Source organism: Pithys albifrons, chromosome 25, assembly GCF_047495875.1.
Source record: "Pithys albifrons albifrons isolate INPA30051 chromosome 25, PitAlb_v1, whole genome shotgun sequence".
Taxonomy (NCBI): Eukaryota; Metazoa; Chordata; class Aves; order Passeriformes; family Thamnophilidae; genus Pithys; species Pithys albifrons.
In genome coordinates this window covers 2542192-2562407 of record NC_092482.1, presented here as the reverse complement: position 1 = coordinate 2562407, position 20216 = coordinate 2542192, and the positions used below count along the sequence as shown (strand labels likewise).

General features: G+C 55.0%; 2 protein-coding genes across 2 annotated transcripts; one reads left to right on the top strand and one right to left on the bottom strand.

Annotated features, from left to right (window-relative positions):
* The first annotated feature begins 585 nt into the window (after positions 1 to 585).
* Positions 586 to 5974, top strand: SNF8 (SNF8 subunit of ESCRT-II). The gene is made up of 8 exons (XM_071577143.1): positions 586 to 681; positions 2357 to 2407; positions 2506 to 2644; positions 2937 to 3041; positions 3648 to 3720; positions 4222 to 4363; positions 4512 to 4586; positions 5736 to 5974. The coding sequence occupies exons 1-8, from the start codon at positions 628 to 630 to the stop codon at positions 5871 to 5873; spliced, it is 777 nt and encodes a 258-aa protein (XP_071433244.1). The 5' UTR covers positions 586 to 627; the 3' UTR covers positions 5874 to 5974.
* A 266-nt stretch (positions 5975 to 6240) lies between these two features.
* Positions 6241 to 19568, bottom strand: UBE2Z (ubiquitin conjugating enzyme E2 Z). The gene is made up of 7 exons (XM_071577138.1): positions 19173 to 19568; positions 17134 to 17206; positions 14076 to 14263; positions 12133 to 12244; positions 11466 to 11578; positions 10911 to 11001; positions 6241 to 8487 (listed from the first exon to the last, which is right to left on the bottom strand). The coding sequence occupies exons 1-7, from the start codon at positions 19502 to 19504 to the stop codon at positions 8317 to 8319; spliced, it is 1080 nt and encodes a 359-aa protein (XP_071433239.1). The 5' UTR covers positions 19505 to 19568; the 3' UTR covers positions 6241 to 8316.
* Positions 19569 to 20216: the final 648 nt, after the last annotated feature.

The following is a 20216-nucleotide window of genomic DNA, read 5'->3' as shown; positions in this document are numbered from 1 at the left end:
GTCCCTCTCGGTCCCTCCGCATTCCTCTCCATCCCTCTCCATTCCTCCCGATCCCTCCCCGGTCCCTCCCCGATCCCTGCCGGTCGCTCCACATTCCTCCCCATCCCTCCCCGGTCCCTCCCGGTCCCGCCCTGGTTCCTCCCCATCCCTCCTCATCCCACTCGGGTCCCTCCCCATCCCTCCCGATCCCTCCCGATCCCGCCCCGCTCCCTCCCGTTCCCTCTCCATCCCGCCCCGTTCCCTCCCGGTCCCGCCTCGTTCCCTCCCGGTCCCGCCTCGTTCCCTCCCGGTCCCGCCCCGTTCCCTCTCCATCCCTCCCAGTCCCGCCCCGGTCCCGCCCCGGTCCCTCCCCATCCCTCCCGGTCCCTCCCCGTTCCCTCCCGTTCCCTCCCGGTCCCTCCCCATCCCTCCCCGGTCCCTCCCCGGTCCCTCCCCGGTCCCTCCCCGGTCCCTCCCCGGTCCCTCCCCGGTCCCTCCCCGGTCCCTCCCCGATCCCTCCCCGGTCCCTCCCCGGTCCCTCCCCGATCCCTCCCCGGTCCCTCCCCGGTCCCGCCCCGGTCCCGCCCGCTGTCCGTGCCCGTCGCGGGGCGATGCCGTCAGCGGGAGCGGCGGCGGGGCCGGGCCGGGATGCACCGGCGGGGGGTGGGCGCGGGGGCGATCGCCAGGAGGAAACTGGCCGAGGTCTGTGCGGGGGGAACCGGGATGGGACACGGGGGTGGTCCGGGGGTGTCGCGGCGCTGGGCGGGGGGACAGGCACGGGGACAGGCACCGACACACACCGGGCCCGAGGGAGGGGGAACGGGCGCCCGGTCTGGGGCAGGGGGAGATGCCAGAGCCCCGAATTTGGGGTGGGGGGAACTGTCAGGGTCCACTGGTACCATGGGAGGTGGGTCAGGGTCCATGGTCTGGGGTGGGGGAGCTGCCAGAGCCCCCCAGTTTGGATGTAGGAGCTGCCAGAGCTCCCAGTTTGGGTGGGGGGAGCTACAAGAGCCCCTAATTTGGGGTGGGGGGGATCTGCCAGAGCCCCCACATTTGGGCAGGGAACCCTCCAGAGCCCCCAGTTTTGGTTGGGGGCTCTGCCAGAATCCTTCAGGGCCATAGGAGAGGGTTCAGGAGCCCAGTTTTGGGGTGGGGGTTCTGCCAGGCTCCTTTGGTACCATAGGAGGAGGTTCAAGATCCCCAATTTGGGGTGGGGGGAGCTGCCAGAGCCCCCAGTTTGGGTGTGGGAGCTGCAAGAGCCCCTAGTTTTGGGTGGAGGCTTTGCCAGGCTCCTTTGGTGCCATAGGAGGGGGTTCAGGACCCCCAGTTTGGGGTGGGGGCTCTGCCAGGCTCCTTTGGTGCCATAGGAGGGGGCTCAGGACCCCCGGTTTGGGGTGGGGGCTCTGCCAGGCTCCTTTGGTGCCATAGGAGGGGGTTCAGGACCCCCAGTTTGGGGTGGGGGCTCTGCCAGGCTCCTTTGGTGCCATAGGAGGGGGCTCAGGACCCCCGGTTTGGGGTGGGGGCTCTGCCAGGCTCCTTTGGTGCCATAGGAGGGGGTTCAGGACCCCCAGTTTGGGGTGGGGGCTCTGCCAGGCTCCTTTGGTGCCATAAGAGGGGGTTCAGGACCCCCAGTTTGGGGTGGGGGCTCTGCCAGGCTCCTTTGGTGCCATAGGAGGGGGTTCAGGACCCCCAGTTTGGGGTGGGGGCTCTGCCAGACTCCTTTGGTGCCATAGGAGAGGGCTCAGGACCCCCAGTTTGGGGTGGGGGCTCTGCCAGACTCCTTTGGTGCCATAGGAGAGGGCTCAGGACCCCCAGTTTGGGGTGGGGGCTCTGCCAGGCTCTTTTGGTGCCATAGGAGGGGGTTCAGGACCCCCAGTTTGGGGTGGGGGCTCTGCCAGACTCCTTTGGTGCCATAGGAGAGGGCTCAGGACCCCCAGTTTGGGGTGGGGGCTCTGCCAGGCTCCTTTGGTGCCATAAGAGGGGGTTCAGGACCCCCAGTTTGGGGTGGGGGCTCTGCCAGGCTCCTTTGGTGCCATAGGAGGGGGTTCAGGACCCCCAGTTTGGGGTGGGGGCTCTGCCAGGCTCCTTTGGTGCCATAGGAGAGGGCCCAGAACCCCCAGTTTGGGGTGGGGGCTCTGCCAAGGTCCATCAGTGCCATGTGAGGGGGTCCAGGCCCCCCCCAGCCCTGTGGGGTGGGTTCCAGGCTCGGTGTGGGGCCATCCCCGTCCTCACATCCCATCCCAGCCCTGCTCCAGGCAGGATGCCCCGAGCCTCCCCTGGGCTGTGTATCCTCCTGGTTCATCCATCTCCCTCCTGGAGTTCTGGCTCCAGCCCCACCTCCAGCACTGTCTCCCTCATCCTGTTTTTGTCCCTGCAGGCCAAGTACAAGGAGCGAGGGACGGTCCTGGCTGAAGACCAGCTGGCCCAGGTGGGACATCCCTCCCTGTCCCCCTCCCCAATGCCTTGTCCTATCCCCACTGGGGTCTGATCCTGGTCTGTGCTTTATTCTCTGCATTGCCCTTCCAGATGTCCAAGCAGCTGGACATGTTTAAGACCAACCTGGAGGAGTTTGCCAGCAAACACAAGCAAGAGATCCGGAAAAACCCCGAGTTCCGGGTGCAGTTCCAGGACATGTGTGCCACCATCGGAGTGGATCCCTTGGCATGTGAGGAACAGGCACTGGGCTTAAGGACAGGATTCAGCTCACTGTTCCCAGGCTCCAAACAGCTCGTGGTGGAGCTGCTGGAAGTCATCCCTGAGGAAAAGTGATGGTGCTTTGATTTCTGGGGCTTGGGAATTGCTGGGATGCACCTTTGGGTGGGGTAAAATGGGGAAGGAAAACCAAAACTCCCAGTCGTGCCAGTGAGGTGTGTGAGCTGCTGGTTTCACACCAGGAACTGCTCAGGAAGGGTATTTTTCCTGATGTTCCAATTGCTTTTCCCTCTCTTCCTTCACAGCTGGTAAAGGATTCTGGTCAGAGATGTTGGGAGTTGGAGACTTTTACTATGAGCTGGGGGTGCAAATCATTGAAGTTTGTTTGGCTCTGAAACACAGGAATGGAGGTGAGAATCCCACTCTTGATTCCTGGGAGACACAACTAACCAGAAACACTTTTCCCTGTGGAAAATGAGTTGTGTCTCTCACTAATTACTGAGGTGGTCATTTTGTCTTTGCTGTCCTCACAAAGCCTTGTTCTCTTTCTACAACCTGTTGCAGCTACACCACTTCATTCATTCAGAAATCAGCAACTCTGCCCTGTCTAGGGAACTAAAATATAACTCAAGGTCATGGAGCAGGGATTAGTGGCAATCCTGAAGGAGTTTGAGCCTGCTTGGAGCCTGGGATTGGCTCTCAAATATCACAGCTGTCTCCAGAAAGCTGGAATACCAGATAGAAGTGTTTAATTAAAAGATATTCTTCACTCCAAAAGGACATTTTGAGACCAGGAATGGGCTCCAGCAAAGCCAGGGGAAGCCTCACATTTTGTGGGAGAAGGCACAGCTGCCTGAGAACAAGGCTGGGTGATTGTCTCACCCAGTGCTTGTACTGGGAACAATGAACAGACACTGGGAAGCTTTGGCAAAGCACAAAGGACCCCTCACTGCTCTCTCTGGAGTAGTTTTGTTGCCATGAGTGATGTTTTTCTGTCCCTTCTTTTTGTCTCCCAGGTCTGATAACACTGGAAGAACTTCATCAGCAAGTGCTGAAGGGGAGAGGGAAGTTTGCTCAGGATGTCAGCCAGTGAGTGTCTGGATGTCCCAGGGAAGGGGAATCCAATGGGATTTGGGGAAGAAGAGGGGGTGATTGGTTTGGGGACTCCAGATTTGACTTGTAGCAATGGAGCCACTTCCATGTGATTCACAATTCATGAGTTGGCTCCTTCCTGAAAGGGTTTTCTCTGGGATCCCTCAGGAGACAAATCCAGCCCCAGGCTGCAGAAGCTGCTGTGGCCTCCTGAGCTGTGAGGAAGGGACTGATAAATGTCACTACAGAAGCAGATTTTAGGACACAACTCATTTAATTGGGGCTGAATCTTCAAGTTTAGCACTTGAGGCTCAGCTGCTGCAATGGTGTCTCTAATTCAAGTCTGCAGAGAGGCACAAACCCCAAACTCCTTCTAAGTTGCTTTATTCCAGCTGCTGATACAAACTGCAGGTCCAGCAGCTTGTGGCTTCTGAGTCTCCCTCATTTCCAGGTCGTAGAGTGCAGACTGAGAGGTTTTAACTGCCCTCTGCTCCTCAGGGATGATCTCCTTCGTGCCATCAAGAAGCTGAAGGTCTTGGGGAATGGCTTTGGGATCATCCCTGTTGGTGGGACGTATCTGATCCAGTCGGTGCCAGCTGAGCTGAACATGGATCACACCGTTGTCCTGCAGCTGGCAGAGGTACCGGGCCAGGCTTTACACACCCCTTGTTGCCTCCCTGGCAGGGAACTGGGGTTAGACCTGTAGGCAAAACTGTCCACACTCTGCTAAACTATGGATTTAAGTCTTGACTCGAAGCAGACAATGTTTTTCCTCTTTTTTTTTTCAGAAAAAGGGCTTTGTAACAGTCAGTGAGATCAAGTCCAGTCTGAAGTGGGAGACGGAACGTGCAAAGCAAGTGCTGGTACGTGGGGAGGTCTCGTGTGCCAGGGGAGTTCAGAGCCACAGGGGCTGTTCCCACAGCCCTGGGGCACACACTGGGCTGGGAATGTGTTACCAGGGATGCTGAGCTGCTGGAAGTCCAGAGGCAGAGCACACACCCCATGTAAACATGGACTGGAGAGAGCAGAATCCCAGAAGCTGCAGATATTCCTCTGGTTTCATTAATTTCCCCTGAAATTTCATAGAATGGTTTGGGTTGGAAGGGACCTTAAAGCTCATCCAGTGCCACCCCCTGCCATGGGCAGGGACACCTCCCACCAGCCCAGGGTGCTCCAAGCCCTGTCCAACCTGCCCTGGGACACTCCCAGGGATGGGGCAGCCACAGCTTCTCTGAGCAACCTGTGCCAGGGCCTGCCCACCCTCCCAGGGAAGGATTCCTTCCCAATATCCCACCCTCCCAGGGAAGGATTCCTTCCCAGTATCCCACCCTCCCAGGGAAGGATTCCTTCCCAGTATCCCACCCTCCCAGGGAAGGATTCCTTCCCAGTATCCCACCCTCACAGGGAAGGATTCCTTCCCAGTATTCCACCCTCCCAGGGAAGGATTCCTTCCCAGTATTCCACCCTCCCAGGGAAGGATTCCTTCCCAATATCCCACCCTCACAGGGAAGGATTCCTTCCCAGTATCCCACCCTCCCAGGGAAGGATTCCTTCCCAATATCCCACCTTCACAGGGAAGGATTCCTTCCCAATATCCCACCCTCACAGGGAAGGATTCCTTCCCAATATCCCACCCTCACAGGGAAGGATTCCTTCCCAATATCCCACCCTCACAGGGAAGGATTCCTTCCCAATATCCCACCCTCCCAGGGAAGGATTCCTTCCCAATATCCCACCCTCCCAGGGAAGGATTCCTTCCCAATATCCCACCCAACCCTGCCCTCTGGCAGTTTAAAACCTTTCCCCCTTGTGCTGTCACTTTGAACCTTGTTAGCTCAGGCCCTTCATAAACACAGGAAGATGTCTGGACTGTATTTCTCCTGGTCAAGTGGAAATTATCATAGCCCAAGTTTTATGCCCTCCCTTCCCTGTAATCAGTGTGGGGTTGGGCTCAAATGGCTGAGGAGCCATTCCCAACAAAGTTTCACTCACAGTTTGTGCTGTTTGTACAGGAACACTTGCTGAAGGAAGGAATGGCCTGGCTGGATGAGCAGGCACCAGAAGAACCTCAGTACTGGCTCCCTGCTCTCTTTACAGAGCTGTACTCTCAGGAAATCACTCCAGAGGAAGCCAAGGAGGCAATTCCTTGACTGCTCCCTGTTCTGTGCCTGTCTAGAATCCTCGGGAGGTTCTTTGCATATCACCTGAAACACAGGGACAGTGGACTTGAAATAAAAGTTTTGTAAAAAGTCTCTACCTTGAAAATTGTATAGGATTAATTCCCACTGGCTTCCCTCTGGATTTGCTCCCTGGTTGTGGGTGGAAATGCCACGTATTACTGAAAACTAAATGTCACAGCCAAGTGGAAAATTATCTGAGCTGCAAGTGGAGTTTCAGAGGATGCAAATGGGGTTGTGGATAAGGAAGTGGGGACTGTTCTGTAGCTCTGAGCCCTAGGAAGGAGTTGTTGATTGTTGTTCCACTGAGGAGTTCCACTAAGGAATACCACAGACTCCATTCTGCCAAAACAAACTTTATTGCACAAAAAAAAAAAAAAGAATCTTATGTACAGTAGTATATAAACAAGGTATCTTAGAGTGACTCTTGTGCATATATTTTCAACTCATTTAGGTCTAAAAATCTGTTGCTAAAACATCTCTGCCTAGAGCAGTCATTGAGGATTGTCACTTGGAAATGGAGACATTCAGAAATGGCAGGACAGAACATCAGAGCTAGAAAACTAATACTTCTCTTACAGCCACATGCGAGGTGGGTGAGTAGTGTCCACAATAAGGCATTTTCTCGTTTCCTGGATGGGTGATGGTCACACCACATGCACCACACACGGAGTTGGGAGCCAGCCCAGCCCTGCCCTGGGGGGGCAGCAGAGCCACAGCTCCACCCACGACGCTACTGAAGGGGGACAAACAACGTGACATTTACAGGGGGATTGAGGAGGTGGTGACAGACCTCTCAGGAGACCCAAACTCATTGCAAGGTGAACCCCACTTCCTCTACCCCTGTGTGTGTTCAGTGAGTCCTATGTCAGCTCAGCTTTCCCTCAAGGGAAGATCTGAAGTCTAAATCATGACAGACCCAGGGGAGTTTGCTAAAGGGGGCAAAAACATTCCCCAAGTTGTTAAAAAACACCTTAATTCCGAAATTTTCAGCTTTTCAGAGTGCAGGGTTGTGAGGGCTGTGAGAGTTGAGATCAATCACAAAGGCACAGGGGGCATTGCCTCGCTGTGCTGGTGTTGGAAGTTCACCCACCACCACCAGGAGTCTGAAATGGGGCCAAGCTGGTGGGAAGGTGTTTAAGGAAACTGGGAGAGGGCCCGGGGCAATGTGCAACTTTGTGCTTAGCTTTCTATCAAAGCTCCCATAAAAATGATTAAAATAATTAAAAAAAGATTAAGCTCTTTATCAACAGAACTCTGCTCCAATCAATCCTCACCAGGCTCAGTTACCTGGAGAAAGTGGGTTTGTCACCTCCACCCACTGGACACGTTGGAGGGAATGGCACAGCCAGCAGACACCTCTCCACGAGGGTGACCCTTCCTTGCTCTTTGAAACTCTCCAACACACTCAAGTGTGAAGTTTTACACCACTCAGCCAAGTTTGGCAAAGGAATTTGTCTGTAACATGGTGTACACCTCCAAAAAACTCCACCCAGGAGTTGCCCTTTATTCCAGCATTTCCATCTGATGGATCAAGGGAGCAGCAGGGAGTGAGGTGGCAGGAGGAAGTTGGGAAGAAAATAAGATGTGACACTGACTGGAGAGGTAGAAAGAAAAGAAGTTCAGGTGAGGAAACAAGAAGAGATTACTTGTAGAATGCCAAATTCAAATCAAAACCTTAAAAAAATAATACACAAACTGGACTTGTTTTTAAGTGCTCCCCCCCCATCTGTGACCAACAATTTTCTCATCCTTCCTTCCCCAAAATGCCAGGATGGACACACCTTATGGATTCCTGCAGTTTCCACTTTCCATCTGCCCCTCTGCACCTGAAGTTTCGTTGGCCAAAGTCACCCAGGGCTTGAGTAAAGCTTTCAGAAAGGAGCCCAAACTCCACCACTGCTCTTTATCTTTGGTCTGTCTAGAAGAAAGACACCAGGTAGCTGGGCTCCATGGAGAAGAGAGGCTCCACCTCTCCCAGGGTTCACCTGGACACACCCTGGACTCATCAAAGCACTCCCACAGCCACAGCTCCACCTTCAGCACGGCCCCAGGGAAGGGCTCACCTTCCAGGAACAGAAAAGCTGTCAAGGATTTGCAGTCTAGATCTCATTTTTAATCAACTGGAGAAAAAAAAAAAAAAGGAAAAAGAAAAAGAAAACCCTCAAATAACCAGTGTAGGTGTTCCCAAAAAATAACCTGATGCCTCATGCTCCAGCTTTCTAGCACAGGAAGTACCTGGTGGGAGAAGCCTGTCTCAAGCTTGGCTTTGTCTAGCGTGAAGTCTCCTCAGTCAGCGTTTGCCACCAGAGCAGTGCAGGGAGGCAGGAGGTGTCCCCTGGTGTTCCCTGCTCTGGCAGTGGTTTGGTTGTGACAGAGTCTGTCAGGGGTGCAGGCAGAGCACCCCCGTGGCTCTCTAAGCTTTGGAGCAGCCCTGAGTGTCTGTCTCTGTCTCCGAGGAGCTGCTCTCTGAGTCCATCTCCGTGCTCTCCTGCTGGTGCTTCTCCTGCACCTTCTGCCGGATTCCTTGCAAACGCACCAGGAGGGACTGGTAGTCAAAGTGGCCTCGTTTCTCACCAAAAGGATCCTGAAAGAAAACCAGGGATCAAAGAATCATAGAATGGATTGGATTGGAAAAGACCTCCGAGATCATCAAGTCCAACCCTTGATCCAACCCCACTGTGATCACCAGCCCAGGGCACTCAGTGCCCTGGGCTGGTGATCACAGTAGGGTTGGATCAAGACATGGTGGATTCTCACTCAGTGCCACATCCATAGAATCACAGAATGGATTGGGTTGGAAAAGACCTCCGAGATCATCAAGTCCACCCCTTGATCCAACCCCACTGTGATCACCAGCCCAGGGCACTGAGTGCCCTGGGCTGGTGATCACAGTAGGGTTGGATCAAGACATGGTGGATTCTCACTCAGTGCCACATCCACAGAATCACAGAATGGATTGGGTTGGAAAAGACCTCCAAGATCATCAAGTCCAACCCTTGGTCCAACTCCAGTCCCTTTACCAGATCATGGCACTCAGTGCCACGGCCAAGCTCAGCTGAAAAACCTCCAGGGATGGGGAATCCACCCCCTCTCTGGGCAGCCCATTCCAATCCCTGAGCACTCTCTCTGTGAAGAATTTCTTTCTCATCTCCAACTTCAGTTTCCCCTGGCAGAGCTTGAGCCCATCGTGCCCCCTTGTCCTATTGCTGAGTGCCTGGGAGAAGAGACCAACCCCCAGCTGGCCAGAACTTCCCTTCAGGCAGTTCCAGACAGTGCTGAGGTCACCTCTGAGCCTCCTCTTCTCCAGGCTGAACACCCCCAGCTCCCTCAGCCTCTCCCCACAGCACTTGTGCTCCAGTCCCTTCTCCAGCCTTGTACAGATCATTGTCCCTCTGGTGAGGAACAGTCAAGCTGTGTGATAATTGGGAATAAACAAAGAGTCCACCTGAGGGTGAAGAGGCCTCTTAACTTCTCCCTGCCATGGCAGAGGTTGGAGGTTGGTGATATTTTCTATTTGGGAAGAATTACAAACCCAAGCAAACTTCAGGGGTTGAATTTCAACTTCCAGCTTCAGGGAAGTAAATTATTTTAAAGATTTGGTCTCAGGGCCATTCCAGGGAAAACATTACAAATCAAAGCCTCTGAAATCCAAAGACTTCACCACACTTTAGTGCTACAGACCCTCTCCAAATGAAAAGCATCACTATTCCCACTCAAAATCAAGGCCCCAGCTGAGCTGTAGCCAAGTCAGAGGCACAAAGTCTTTTGAAGATTATTTAACATTTGCTGCTTTTATCCCCATCCCAGGTCAAAGACACATTGCCAGGGCTAGATGAGGTGGTGGTGGAGTTTGTGCTGTCCTATCTGATGGGAATCTTTGGTACAAGCCAACATGTGGCCCCAGAATTAACAAAACAGCACATCTGGCAAGGACTCAACTGATACTGAGCCTGGGGTGACTTCGTTTGAAACACTAATGAAAACAATGATATCATCTCTCCAGCACCTTGTTTTCAGGCTTCCTGTGCTACTATTTACAAGTGAGCAGAAAACCAGGCATGGCACCATCAGCTCTGGGAATTGAGCACAACTCAGGGATCCTCCTAAACCCTGGAGAGAGCACTTTGCTCCCTCAAGGAGAAAGAGAATGGGCCACACCTGATAATCCTCCAGTGTCACCAAACTTCACCACATCTTCAGTTCACTACTCCCTACAGCTGCAAGTCAAGCACAGACATTCCTTATGGGAATTTCTCAGTCCAAACATAACTCTCCTGCTTTGGGAGTGCTTTCAATTTATGAATTACACAGCACTGACAGGAAAAAAGGGCTCGGAGACACCAGTTCATTAAATCAACCACCTCCATCTTTTCTGAACAGTGGGATTTCTCAATGAGTCATAGGAGACATGGGGGATGAGGCAGGAAGACACAACTGTTCATATGCAAACAGCTTGGCAATCTGGTTTTTAAAGTCTCCTTCCCTGCAGAAAGGAGCTCCTGGATTCGACCTGTGTCTGTTGTATGGTCACTGTCCCTCTCTGAGCCACTCTCCATCTCATCTGAGAGAACAAGGAGTGGCAGAGAGAAGTTCTTATCTGCTGTTTGAGCAAAGGAGCCCCAGAAAAAGAGAAACTCTAGCAGTGACCTGCAGGAAGATGCTGCAGTGGAGTTCAGTTGTCACCAGACCTGGACAACCTGAATGTTCCCTTCCTGCTGGACACCAAATCCAGGTGAAAGCAAACTGTACCAGTTCCAGGGCTGAAAGAAGCTTGACTGGAGAGTGTCTCAGGTCCAGCCTTTAGAAATCTGACAGCCTGAAAACACTTTGTGTGTGTGTGCTCTGAGTTTGGGGATGGCAGTGCTTTATATCCACAGGAACCTCTCAGGTCCCAGTTTCGTGGCTGATTCAAAGTTGGAATACAGATTGCACAGATCCAGATGTATCTCTGGTGGTTTGTTCCCAACCACAGACCCTTTATCACCAAGAGAACTGTGTGTCACTCACCTGCATCGTCTGTCCTTGGAGATAGAGCCTCTCTTTACACACCCCTTCGTAGAAGTCATAGTATTCCATGAAGGATTTCTCCATCACACCCCTGAACACAAGGAGAGGGCAAACAATCAACACAACAACAGTCACATCACCCCCTGGAGTCACCCCATCCCATAATTCCCATCCATGGAGTTGTCTGGGACACCCTGCATGTGTCCCTACCAGGGGCACAGAGAGGCAGGACAGAGCCAAAGGAGCTGCAGATGATGCAGCTGAAGGGATCCTGCACGTGCTCCCACAACAGCTGCACTCCCCTCCCTCCAGGATTTTTTTTCCCCAGAAGACAAGGCACATTTATTCCCAACCACAAGGCAGAGGATGCAGCCATTGTGCTTGTTAACACAGCCTTTGTCAGGGCACAGCTCCTGGGCACCACAGGGACCAGCCACACACTGCAGGGGGGAGAAATGACTCTGCTGGGCCAGGCAGAGCAACCCTCAGCACCTCAGAACAGCTTATCCTGCTTCCCCACACCCACTTCTGCTCCCCCTTCCCTCTTTTCCATACCTTAAGGGCTCAGGACAGGGACACTTCCCTTCCAGCATGTCACACACGGCCACCCGGATGGTCTCGTGCCGAATGCACTCGTTGTAGTTCTTGCTGTCCCCAGGGTGCCTCTCCTGCAAACACAATTTGGGCCAGTGAGCCCAGACCTCTGCAATGGCTCCTCATCTCTCCCTCCTGGGCCTGACAAGTTTCACTGGAGCACAAACCCACAACAGCTCTGTGTGCTGGGTGTGTGCTGAGCTGATCTGTGCTGCAAAGGAAGAGCTGGCAGGATCCGAAGTGTCTCCAGAGCCACAGACTCGCACGGTGTGGGGACAGGTCAGGTGGAAAAGTCAGCACAGAAAGCTGCCTCTCTCCAGGAGGCCATGGAAACCTGAGCAGTTTGGTTCCTGCAGGACAGTATGTCCCAAGGAAGCCATTCCAGGAGTGGTGTAGCAGGGAAAGAGCCATCCCAATTCCCCAGCAAGTCCTTGAGTGCCTCATGTTCTTCCCTTCCCTCACACACAGGTGAGCTCAGCACCCTCTGGTTCAGAGCTGGCTTGTAACTCCCTCTCCAGCTCAAGCTGGGAAAGAGCCAAGCCACATCACCTACTTCTGATCCCAACTCCAGCATGGGATTTGCCACCAGGAGCAAGGAGTGGTGGGAAGCTCCAGCTCAAAGTCTCACCTGCTCAAAGCCAGGCTCGTTGTGATAAGGATTCTCAGTCATCAGGGACTGGATGGAGATGAGGACTGAGGAGATACTCTGAGCTGGGCTCCAGGCAGGCCCGGTCCAGGTGCTGGGGCAGCAAAACAGAAAAGCATCAATTAATTAATTAACCAGGCAGGACTGGCTCAGGGAGCACCATCCCTCCACCAACAAAGCTCAGAAACCACACCTGGACCTGACAGAAATGCACAGGAGAAGAAACAGCTGCCACAGATAGAAAAGCACTGGACACTGAGGAAGCTCTCAGGGTCAAAGTAGCTTATTCTCTCAGCTAAATGAGTATGTTAACCTGAGCAGGACAGGAGAGGCTGATAAACCTCACTCCAGTAACAGACATGGGAGTCAGAGGGAATTTCAAAGCTATGGATGTCATCTCAGCGGCCTGGAGAAACACAAGCCACCAGCACTGTCCTGGGTCAGAAATAACAGCTCTTAAGAACTGAAATCTGATTTTCCAGGCTCAAATCTCATTTTCCAGACTCCAACAAGCCCATCACTCCTGCAGTACTGCAGACCCTCAGCACAAGCACTGCCCCAAAAGCACGTGCTCTGCTGGAGGATCAAGGGCCCCATTTCACACACAGGGCAGCAAAACCCTTTGCACTGAACAGCATAAGCAGAAAAGGCTGTTCTGCTGCTTGCCCTTAATATCCCAGCTCCAGATACAGACCTATCTCCCTGTGAGCTCAACAAGGATGTGCTGACCCACATATCCTCTTCCTAAATCCTTTTATTCGCAGCTCCCTCTGCGCTTCCCATTCCTGCTCAGGCCGAGGCTCTTTGTTCACTCTTCAATAATTCACCTTCCCTGCTGGAGCTCCAATTGCAGGAGCAACAAGGCAGCTTGTGTGGGAGCTGCTGGCCATTCACACCCCTAAAACAGGGACATGCCCTGCATATCCTGGCAATTTGCAGGTGTTGGAATGCAGCTCACTGGATCAGGACTGAGGGAGGTGTTTCCCAGCAGGATACACCTCCTTACCAGTATCTACCAGCTACTGGGACCAACCCTGGCACATCCACAACACCATCCCAGGAAAGGCAGTTTTACAGCCATGTCAGGGCTCAGATTCCTGGTGGTTGATCAAATCCCTATGGCAATTCCAGCTGCTGCTGCCCCTTATCATAGAATGGTTTGGGTGGGAAGGGACCTTAAAGGTCATCTCATTCCACACCTTCCACCAGCCCAGGTTGTTCCAATCCCCCTTCCAACCTTACCCTGGACACTTCCAGGGATGGGGCAGCCACAGCTTCTCTGGAAAACACTTCAATAAACCAAACCCTTCAATAAAGGACTTTCTCCTCTTTAAAACTCAGGCAGGTGAGGAACAAGGATTTGCAGCAGTGGAGCCTGTTGGAACAGGCAGCACAGGAGCTGTGCTTTTAACTTATCCCACCCACAGCTCAGCCCCACACTCTCTGTGGAGGTGGAAGCCCAGAGCAGTCAAATGGCTCTCAAGGAAGTTCTTAGTGGCTTTAAAAAAAATATTTATTTATTTTTAAAACCATATGGAGGGAGGAAATTAAAACCACAAAACCTACATTCAAACAACATTAAGGGCCAGGCTGGAAAGTGCAAAAGGAGAGGAAGTGCAGTGTTTGGTCTGAGGGTTTGCAAGGGGAAGCAGGAGAAAAGCAGCAAAATCCATGGAATTTTGTGCTTCACTTTCTCTGTTCTCAGGTGCTTTTAAAGGCAAGTTAAACTCTTATTCCAGGAGAGGAATTTGTGCTGCTTTATGACTCTGATTCTGCACATGACTTCACAGAAGCATAAAGATGCATCCAAGCACAAGTCTGGGGGCAGGATCAGGGCACAACGGGCAGAGAAGGATGCAGGAGGCAGCACAGAGCCCGCAGCCACCTCCTGATTTCCCACTAAAACAGCCAAAGGCTCCTCTTACCCCAGAATACTCAGGCAGACTTTCCCATTGCGGTAGAAGTTGGGGTTAAATCTCACTGTGTTATTTCCTGTTGTCATCAGTTTGACCCGTGGTGGGTGGATGGGATAATCTGGAGGACAGCGAAACAGGAACAAGAAGAAACCCCCTTCATAAGGCGTGTCAAAGGGGCCTGTGATCAATGCATGAATCTGCAAAACAAAAGCCCGTCTTGCCACCACTGTCCACATTGCCCCACTTCCACATTGTCCCAACTGTTCACATTGTCCCAACTGTTCACATTGTCCCAACTGTTCACATTGTCCCACTGTTCACATTGTCCCACTGTTCACATTGCCCCACTGTCCACATTGCCCCACTGTCCACATTGCCCCACTGTCCACATTGCCCCACTGTCCACATTGCCCCACTGTCCACATTGTCCCACACCACTGTCCACACTGTCCCACTTCCACATCGTCCCACTTCCACATTGTCCCACACCACTGTCCACATTGTCCCACTGACCACATTGTCCCACTGTCCACATTGACCCACTGTCCACATTGACCCACACCACTGTCCACATTGTCCCACTGTCCACATTGTCCCAACTGTTCACATTGTCCCACTGTCCACATTGCCCCACTGTCCACATTGTCCCACACCACTGTCCACACTGTCCCACTTCCACATCGTCCCACTTCCACATTGACCCACACCACTGTCCACATTGTTCCACTGTCCACATTGTCCCACACCACTGTCCACACTGTCCCACACCACTGTCCACACTGTCCCACTTCCACATCGTCCCACTGTCCACACTGTCCCATACCATTGTGTGCATTGTCCCACACCACTATCCACATTGTCCCACTTCCCCACTGTCCTGCACCACTTCCATTGTCCCACACCATTGTCCACTTCCATTGTCCCACACCACTTCCGTATTGTCCCACACCACAGTCCACACTGTCCCACATCACCACTTCCCCATTGTCCTGCACTACTTCCACTGTCCCACACCACCACTTCCACATTGTCCCACTTCCACGTTGTCCTGCACCACTTCCATTGTCCTGCACCACTGTCCACATTGTCCCACACCACCACTTCCATATTGTCCCACTTCCACACTGCCCTGTCCCACTGTCCACACTGTCCCACACTGCCCAGTTCCCAGCAGAGCTCCAGCCTTCCCTCCACCCGGGCAGCCCCTCCCCAGGCACTCATGCAGCCCACCCCTCCCTTCCTCCCTCCCTCCTTCTTTCCCTCCCTCCCTCCCTCCCTCCCTCCCTCCCTCTCCCCCTTCCTCTCTCCCTCCTTCTTTCCCTCCCTCCCTTCCCCCTTCCTCCCTCCCTCCTTCTTTCCCTCCCTCCCTCTTTCCCTCCCTCCCTCCTTCTTTCCCTCCCTCCCTCTTTCCCTCCCTCCCTTCTTTCCCTCCCTCCCTCCCCCCTTCCTCCCTCCCTCCTTCCCTCCCTCCCTCCCTCTCTCCCTCCTTCTTTCCCTCCCTCCCTCCTTCCCTCCCTCCGTTCCTCCTTCTTTCCCTCCCTCCCTCCCCCCTTCCTCCCTCCCTCCCTCCCTCCCCCCTTCCTCCCTCCCTCCCTCCCCCCTTCCTCCCTCCCTCCCTCCCCCCTTCCTCCCTCCCTCCCTCCCCCCTTCCTCCCTCCCTCCCTTCCCCCTTCCTCCCTCCCTCCTTCTTTCCCTCCCTCCCTCCCTCCCTCCCTCCCTTCTTTCCCTCCCTCCCTCCCCCCCTTCCTCCCTCCCTCCCTCCCCCCCTTCCTCCCTCCCTTCTTTCCCTCCCTCCCTCCCTCCCTCCCCCCCTTCCTCCCTCCCTCCCCTCCACAGCCCCCTGCAGCCCCCTGTCCCCTCTGCCAGCCCATGGCCAAACTAGAGCATTCCTCAGTTTTACATTCTCCTGCTGATTTGGTCTTGTTAAAACCAATCACTCGACTTCCTCTGCCAGGATCTGAAATTAAGACCCTATTCTCTCCGTGCTAATTACCCTCCAAGATCCCGATTGTATACCAGGAAATCTACTCCCTTTGGGCTATTAAGGAAGTTTTACTCCCCCAGGCTCCCTTAATGATCCTCTTCCCTCCCCAGGATTTCAGTTTAAAGCCCCAAGGCTGGAATTTTACAAATCCACGTTTCTGTCCCAGGGCATTTTGGCACTCCCTGCAGGGAAGTGCCCCAGGTGGGACCTGCCTGTGCCCAGACACTCCCTTTTTGCTCCCTCCAAAATCCCAGGGGCCCTTAGCCAGGCAGGCACTTCCATGGGGGGAATTTGGAGATGCCACGTTTGCCAGGAGAGGGCAAACCCCTCAGAGACCAGCCCAAGGAACACTGGCTGGACAAAGGGCAGCACTGAGACCAAGAGGTTTGAGCAACCTCTGTCTCCCATCACTGGCATAACCAGGAATTCCCAGTCCTGGAAAACTCTGAGAGCCTGGAGGAGAAGAATGAGGACAGGAGAGGGAGGATGTGGCCATGCCTGTCCCTAAAGCCCAGGAGTGCTGGAGGTGGCCCTGGCACCTGTGGGACCCTGGCAGGCAGCTCCAGAGTGGGACAGGGCCTGGGAGCAGGGACATCTCCCTGCCAGCTCCCAAATTAACATCTCCAGGTTCCAGAGGGGGATTACAGACACTCCAGCACTCCCTGTCACTAACTGACACTTCTGATTTCCACCTTCTCTGGGAAGTGCCCCTCAGCCACCAGTTTTCCATGGAGCTCTCTCTCCTTTGAGATGCTCCACTGATTGTTTTCAAGCATCAGTGGGATGAAACAAGTTGGATCAGTGTCCACAGGACCAGCAAAGCAGAGCTGGGCTATCCATGGAAGCTCCTCAGCCCCCTGTGGTGGCACCTCTGCTCAGAGCCACTTTCCTTGGGAGCCTCCTTCCATTTTAATGCATCCCATCTCAATGTCCCCAGGAAAACTGGAGCCTTGTGCTCCTGCAAGGCTCACCCTGACTTCTCTTGGAATGTTAAGGGGTTATTCCATTTGGGAAACCCTCACAGCAGCCATGGACAGCAACACAGAGAGAAGCAGAGAGTTAAACCAGCTCCAAACCTCTTACCTTGGTCATGTCATGAGGATCAGGCACAACAAACATTCCTGGGGGTGGTTCCTTGTAAATGGACATGATATCCCTGAAGAAAGGAAACAGGAATTAGTCAAGATCTCCCCTGGGGTTCCTCAGCCCTCCATGCATGGATGGTTCTAGGTGACAAATGCCTGCACAGATGCAAAGGGATAGACTTTAAAGATGGAAATTTGTAATTTGTAAGGAGATGGGACAGTTTTCTCTTGGCTCTGTCCTCTGGATGAGCTCCTCCAACTGATCCCCAAAACCAGCTGAGGCATTTCACAAGCACGAGCAGCACTCAGTGACCCAGCACAGGGCACCAGGCCAGGCACACCTTGATTAACTCACACCCTGTATTTCACCACAGATCTCCTCTAGCATGTAAAACTCCAGCCTTAAACTCCCCTCAGGTAGTTGTTTTAAAGTCCTGTGGGGTGTGGTTTGTTATTCAAGGCATAACCTCTCCCTCCCAGGTTTCCTCTTTTCACACCCAGACTATTTACAGGATCCTTTTTTATGCTCTGTCATTTGTTTCCCCAAACCATGACTCAACCACTTCTGGGAATGTTTTGCTCAGTTTGGGGTTAATGGATCAGGCAGTGGGTTCCAGAGCAGTCAGGGTGCAAAACACCCTCCCCAACCTGATCCCCACAGTCTCCTTTCTCCAACAACTCAGCCCAAACATCCCAAAACCCAACAAACCACCCACAGCCCTGATCAGCTGATAAACTGTTAAATTCCATCACCCAAACCCTCTCTCCTGTAATCAGAGCTGTGCTGAGCTTCAGGACAAGCTCCCACTCGACCTTCCTCTCCATTTGGGAAGCGACCAGAACTCAGGGAGGTTTCAAGGTGAGAAGGGGGAGAGCGGCAGGAGGAGCCTCTCCCCTCCCTGCCTGCCCTGGGGAGCTTTGGGTTGGAAACTGCCCAAAAATCTGGTGCCATCTCTGGGAGACATTATCCCAGCTCCAGAACAAGGATGAGCAAGAGCCTGGCAGGCAGCAATTCCTGCTCTGAGGGAAGAGGAAGAACTTGTTGAATCAGTGCCAGCGTTTCGAACACCACCAGCCCTTCCTGCTCCTTCTGGCGAAGGGGATGCAGAGGCTGCTCCAGGGGATCCCTGAAGGGGTCAGGGCAGCCCCACGGGTGGGCACCGGCAGGAAGGAGGAGGGAAAAGGGCAGGTTTGGTGTAAATATTTTAACTTGATCATCGGGGACCAAAAAATCCGTTCCCCTCTCAGATTTAATGGAACCTCCAGGAGCTGCCAGAGATCCCCAGGGCAGGATCAGGCCATGCACCAAAGGAGATCTGCTGCCAACATCCCCGGGGCAGCTGCCAGAGACCCCAGAGGGTGGCACAGAGGGACCCACGGGCTGGCAGCTGTGAGACCCAAACACCTGGGAGGGGAGATTCCAGGCCAGGAATTCCAGGAGGTCCAAGGCCAGCTTGGACAGGGCTGGTGGAAGGTGCCCCATGGCAGGGGGTGGCACTGGATGGGCTTTAAGGTCCCTTCCATCCCAAACCACCCAGGGGTTCTGTGGCTCCAGGGCATGGTGGGGACTGGATCTGTGCCCAGGAGAGCCCCGGGACACGGGGCAGGACCAGGAGTTGCCCCAGGCCCCATCCCCGCTCTCCAGGACGGCACAGGGGACCGTTAGTTACCGCCCCGAGGGGACGAGCCGAACGTCCCCGCCGCGCCCGAGCCTCGCTCTGTGCCCGGGGCAGGGCGGCGGGGACTGCCGGTCACAGGAGCCCCCCGGTACCGAGGCCCGGAGCCCCCCGGTATCGAGGCCCGGAGCCCCCCGGTACCGAGGCCCGGAGCCCCCCGGTATCGAGGCCAGGAGCCCCCCGGTATCGAGGCCAGGAGCCCCCCGGTATCGAAGCTCGGATCCCCCGGTACCGAGGCCCGGAATTCCCCGGTACCAAGGCCCGGAGCACCCCGGTGCCGAGGCCTGGAAACCCCCCGGTACCGAGGCCCAGACTCCTCCGGTACCGAGGCCCGGCCCCCCCGGTGACAGACCCCGCTCACCGTTTGATCCGCAGCAGGCAGGCCGGGCTGGGCCGCTCGCTGTCCCAGTCGCCGCTGACCGTGGGGTCCCAGAAGGCGGAGTGCGTGAGGAGCGCGGCCCCCGCCGCCGCCGCCGCCGCCATCGGGGCCCCGCCGCTCCCGGGGGCCACGCCGGTGCCGGGCGCCGCGGCAGCGCCGAAACCCGCGGCCGCCCAAAGCTCGGCGGGGATGAAGACGCCGGGGGTCCCCGCGGCGCCGGCGGAGCTCGGGGAGGAGCTGCCGCCGCCGCCGCCCGCCCCCAGCACCGCGGCCGGGGCCGGGGCCGCGTCCTCGGCCGCCGGGCTCTCCGCCATTGCGGCCCGCGCCGCTTCCGGGACTCCGCACCACCGAGACGCGCGGCCAGAGCGGCCCCGCACCGCCCACGCTCCCCGCCCCCGGCGAGCATAGAGAGGAGGGCAGAGCGTCCCTCCCGCGGCGGCGCCGCCGTGCAGGGTGGAGTGTTTCCCTATGGTGGCGCCCCCTGGCGGGCTGGAGGTCTGAAGGGCTGGAGGGGAGTTTATTTTGGGGTGGGAAAAGGGTGTTTAATAAAATCGTGGAGTCGTAGAAATATTGAGGTTTAAAAAGACCTCTAAGGCCTCCACTCCCAGAGCAGTGGGTACAGCTGGAGCTCAAGGAGTGTTTGGACAAGGATCTCAGGGGCCGGGTGGGATTTTGGGGTGTCCGTGCAGGGCCAGAGGTTGGAGTGGGTGATCCTGGTGGGTCCCTTCCATCCCAGGATATTCCATGATTCTAAGATCATTCAGGGACAGGGTGGGATTTTGGGGTGTCCGTGCAGGGCCAGAGGTTGGAGTGGATGATCCTGGTGGGTCCCTTCCATCCCAGGATATTCCATGATTCTAAGATCATTCAGGGACAGGGTGGGATTTTGGGGTGTCCGTGCAGGGCCAGAGGTTGGAGTGGGTGATCCTGGTGGGTCCCTTCCATCCCAGGATATCCCAAGATCGTTGTGTCCCCCCATTCCCTCAGCACTAACCCAATTCCCCAAGTGCCACATCCACAGGTATT

Coding starts and splice junctions, on each gene's coding strand:
- UBE2Z (XM_071577138.1), bottom strand. CDS start 19,504: ATGGCGGAGAGCCCGGCGGCCGAGGACGCGGCCCCGGCCCCGGCCGCG. Junction 14,264..17,133: donor ATCCTCATGACATGACCAAG/GTAAGAGGTTTG, acceptor TTTGTTTTGCAG/ATTCATGCATTGATCACAGG. Junction 12,245..14,075: donor GTCTGCCTGAGTATTCTGGG/GTAAGAGGAGCC, acceptor TTGCTGCCCCAG/CACCTGGACCGGGCCTGCCT.
- SNF8 (XM_071577143.1), top strand. CDS start 628: ATGCACCGGCGGGGGGTGGGCGCGGGGGCGATCGCCAGGAGGAAACTG. Junction 2,645..2,936: donor CGGAGTGGATCCCTTGGCAT/GTGAGGAACAGG, acceptor CTTCCTTCACAG/CTGGTAAAGGATTCTGGTCA. Junction 4,364..4,511: donor TTGTCCTGCAGCTGGCAGAG/GTACCGGGCCAG, acceptor TTTTTTTTTCAG/AAAAAGGGCTTTGTAACAGT.